The 3,945-nt window shown below is 36.4% G+C and overlaps 1 protein-coding gene across 1 annotated transcript; it reads right to left on the reverse strand.

Moving 5' to 3' along the window:
• Positions 1-817: 817 nt before the first annotated feature.
• On the reverse strand, positions 818-3,663 carry LOC110425891 (MADS-box protein FBP24-like). Its single transcript, XM_021440966.2, has 2 exons — positions 3,517-3,663; positions 818-2,758 (listed from the first exon to the last, which is right to left on the reverse strand). The coding sequence occupies exon 2, from the start codon at positions 2,756-2,758 to the stop codon at positions 1,970-1,972; it is 789 nt and encodes a 262-aa protein (XP_021296641.1). The 5' UTR covers positions 3,517-3,663; the 3' UTR covers positions 818-1,969.
• Between the last annotated feature and the right edge of the window lie 282 nt (positions 3,664-3,945).

A 3,945-nucleotide genomic window follows, 5' to 3' on the forward strand; every position in this document is an offset into this window, starting at 1 on the left:
GAGAAAGAAAGAGAGCTCATGCAGTCGATTTTAAGGATATTATTACACATGGAAATAAATTAGAATGCTGTTATGCTTATGGAAAATTTTAAGAATTTTACTGCGTGAGCAAGGCAAAGGAAATTTACCGGGACAGCCCAAACAGGCACCGTGTTACTCTTTAAGGGGTATTTTAGACCCTCCATCATATCCTTCCCAACAAAGCGATAAAATGGATGAATGATATAGAGGAGAACCTCTATCACCACGAGCAAGAGAAGTATAAGCCAATCAAGCATGTGTGTCCTTGCAACTGTGACACCATGGGACCTTACGTATGTGAACCGAGCTGAACTTCCTCATTCTGCACTGTTTAACATCTATGAATGTCAGAGTACTGTTCAGATTATGTACCAAAGGATCCTCTTAGGCTCCATAAGAAGGAAAACTATGACCACAGCCATTATGGGTTGCAAAATCACCAGTAAACAAGACAAACAAACAAAAAAAATCTCCTAAAAAAATTGAATGCCAATTTAAATAAAATCCTAAGCTAAACACATGACTGGACTAGCTCGATAGCCAACCATTTTGCATTTCAATATTCTAAATTTAGCCAAAGGATTTACAGTTGATACTTTTTTTTCTGTATGGATACTAAAATAGCAGCATCAGCAACACCTTAAGCCTCAAGAAATAACTGAGAACAGAAGGAACTGATGCCTCTAAATGCATCGTTATGAAACTCTCACAGGAAATGGCATTCACATCCATCGCATCCCACTCTCCAAAAAAAGATGATGAAAAGCATGCCAAGAAAAGTGAGAGTTAAATTTGCAACCCAACATCTGAGACAATAACAGACAACACCAATACCTCTTGATCTTCCCTACTATATTCAGTTCAAAATAATAAAAATTTAAAAACTCCATTTAGGGTATATAAATAATACTTAACTACTTTTACAATTGCAAAGACATAGATCAGTGGGCCCACCAAGTACCTTCAAGTCATGCATAGCTTCCAAACAGAAAACAAAGAAGCGGACAAGTGTGAACGCATATGTACAGACATTAACCATTATCCGCGCAACTGATAAGAGTTTTCAGCTCCCCACGTCCCAACCCAAACCCCCTTTCCGATCTACACTTTCCTTTGGTCACCCCATGAAAACCAAATCCAAAGACACAAAGTCCTTATGGAAATGGAAAGGAAACATGAACAAGAAAAAGAACGGCAAGCAATTTCCAGTGTCGGAATTCCTCCGTGATAGCCGCCTGAAAGTGGAGGAGAACGTATTGGGACCTGGAGCCGGTGCTGGGATTGGTTGCGGCATCGGAATTGGGTTTGGTTTGGTTGGGGGAATTGGGTATGGAGGGTGGCCTTGGAACCATTTGAGGCTTGCTTTTGGGGTTGGGGGTGGTTGTGGGGTTGGGTTTGGGTTTGGATTTGGGCAAGGGATTGGTTATGGTTTTAGTTTAGAATCCTTGGAATCCTACATGTCTGAGGACAGTTGAGATTCCAACAGAAAAATTTGTAATTGCCTAGGGAAAGTGGAAATGTTGTTGGGTTATGTTTCAATTATCTTTGAGCGATGAGTAATAATTGGATGAGGCTGTTGTTGTTTCTCAACTTTACTATGCCAGGTGTTTGATATATTGCCAAAATAGCCAGCGTTGCTATTTTTGCCTATAATTTTTAATATTCGTTTATTGCTACCAGGGTTTCATACTGTATTTTGCATCCATCTATTCGACTAAGGGAAAAATAAGCATGCACAATATCTTAGTTAATGAAAATAAAATGCCAATTATCCGAGAATATAACGAATTTCTAGAAATGCTGGTAAACAAAGAAAATATCAAACATAAAAAGAATATCCAAAGTTTATTGGTCTTTAACGACCAAAAGAAGACTTGCATAAAATGGAAGATAAAGAAGGGCTTAAGCCTTAAGGGCCCTTTGTCGGTGACGAATAGCAGACAACTTGTTAGCCTGACTCATTCATCAGGGAGGGAAAGCTTGGCATCACAGGATAATAAGTGCCTGGTGGAATATGATGGATGGTTGGGTCATAGTAGCTCACGTAAGCTGGTTGCATCCACGATGGATCAACATGATGAATCGGCAATGGAACATAAGGAATATTGCTACTGCCAGTACTGCCATCAAACTGAGGATAGCTGATATCATTCTGCATCACCATCATTGGACTTTCCATGAAATTTGGTTTATGGTAGAGCATCTCAAAACTCTGGTCTTGTTGGATAGGAATAGGCTCTTGGTAGATATCAACTTCCTTTCCCCTCCCATTGTTTAAGAATCCTTTTCCTTGACACTCAGCAGCTATCATATTCGGCATAGGTCCTTCTGTCAAGACCTGTTTTGATTTAATTGCATTCATCACAGCAGCCATCTTGGCATCCAATTCATAACACAAATTTTGAAGCTGATTCTCAGAGAAACGATTGATCATAGGAAATTTCTCACCAAAATTTTTCTTCTTACTTGCAAAACTATCACAGTAAGCTTTTTGGCTACCACCTTTAACAGGCTGCTGCTTGAATCTGTTGATGATTTGCGTAGCTTCCTCATCATTACCAGGCCAAATCTGAGCCTTCGGTTGACCTAGTTCAAAGATGATGACCAATATCTTAATATCACAAAGAATTGATAACTCCTTAGCCTTCTTCAACAAATTATTCCTTCTTTTTTCAAAAACCCTCTTCCGAGCCTTCTCATTCTCTATTACTTTCATCTCCATCTTACGTTTGCCCATCTGTTCTGATCATATGATAAATTATAAATCACAAATACGTATATATAAAGTAAAATGATTGTAAAGAAAAAAAATTACATATAAACTCATAATAATATTGAAATGAAATTAAAAGAAAAGAGAGTATAAAATCATTGGAATTAAGAATATGAAAACAGTTAAACTCTTGGTCAGTCTCAAGTCCCAACTATCATATCAACATAAAAAAGTTGATGCAAACAGCGATCTCAAAGTACATCTAGAAGCACAATAAGTCTATACATAGTACATTCATCCAATAAAAAGAAAAACAACAGAAAGCAAGCCCTCAAATTCATCAATCTAGCATGCGTCATGCACATAAATTCTCAAACAACCAATTGATAAAAGAAAAATAACAAAAGAAGAAAACAGAAAAAACCCACTCCCAACAATTATATATTTATAACTTGACTTCTATCAAACGATAAAAAAATTCCCCGTATAAAACCTCTCAAGTTTTAAACAGAGACAAGGGCAAGAAGAGAGAGAGAGGAAAAAGAGAAACCTAGGGGAGAAAAATGTACAAAATTTCAGTAATATAACAGAAAAACCTCCATTACTTCAACTTTGAATGCATTACACATGAAAAAAGAAACTAATCAAAGAAGTAACGCTTTTTACTTATGCATACAAAGAAAGCAAAGGTTTCTATTGATAACTTCGAAGAAGAAAGAAAAACAAGGCAAGATGTATTGCAGGCTTGAGGGAGAATTTAAAAGAAGGAAGTAGTTAATTACCTTGTTTGCCGTAATGGGTAGTAGCAAGCAACTTCTCTGAGGTTCAATATACAAAAGCAAAGATCAGTTGTTACGTAGGTTTTTTATAGATGGGAGAATGGGTTTGCTGCCCTAATTTGAAAGATCAGACGCCTTTCTTTAGTGATCTTTCTCCCTTACTTTTATGGCAAGAAAATCTAAATTTCTGATATCCTTAATTAAGAAAAAAATAAATTTGGTATTTGGATTTAACAGTTTTCAATAAAGGACATTGAAAGACTTCATCATCAAGCTATTGAAATTTGACGTTGGTTTTTATGTTTTGATTTCCTTCTAGTTATTAAACTAAATTCTAAATGCGGAAAATCCTTTTAAAACCCCAAACATTTATCTTTCTTATTACTTCTCACCCTTCTTAATTATATTAATCTTGCTATAATTGCTTCTCTT

Source organism: Theobroma umbraticum, unplaced genomic scaffold, assembly GCF_002168275.2.
Source record: "Theobroma umbraticum cultivar Fairchild unplaced genomic scaffold, ASM216827v3 scaffold_12.1, whole genome shotgun sequence".
NCBI classification, from domain to species: domain Eukaryota; kingdom Viridiplantae; phylum Streptophyta; class Magnoliopsida; order Malvales; family Malvaceae; genus Theobroma; species Theobroma umbraticum.

What these genes read in the sequence shown, in the direction of transcription:
- LOC110425891 (XM_021440966.2), bottom strand. Translation starts at nt 2,758, where the DNA reads ATGGGCAAACGTAAGATGGAGATGAAAGTAATAGAGAATGAGAAGGCT.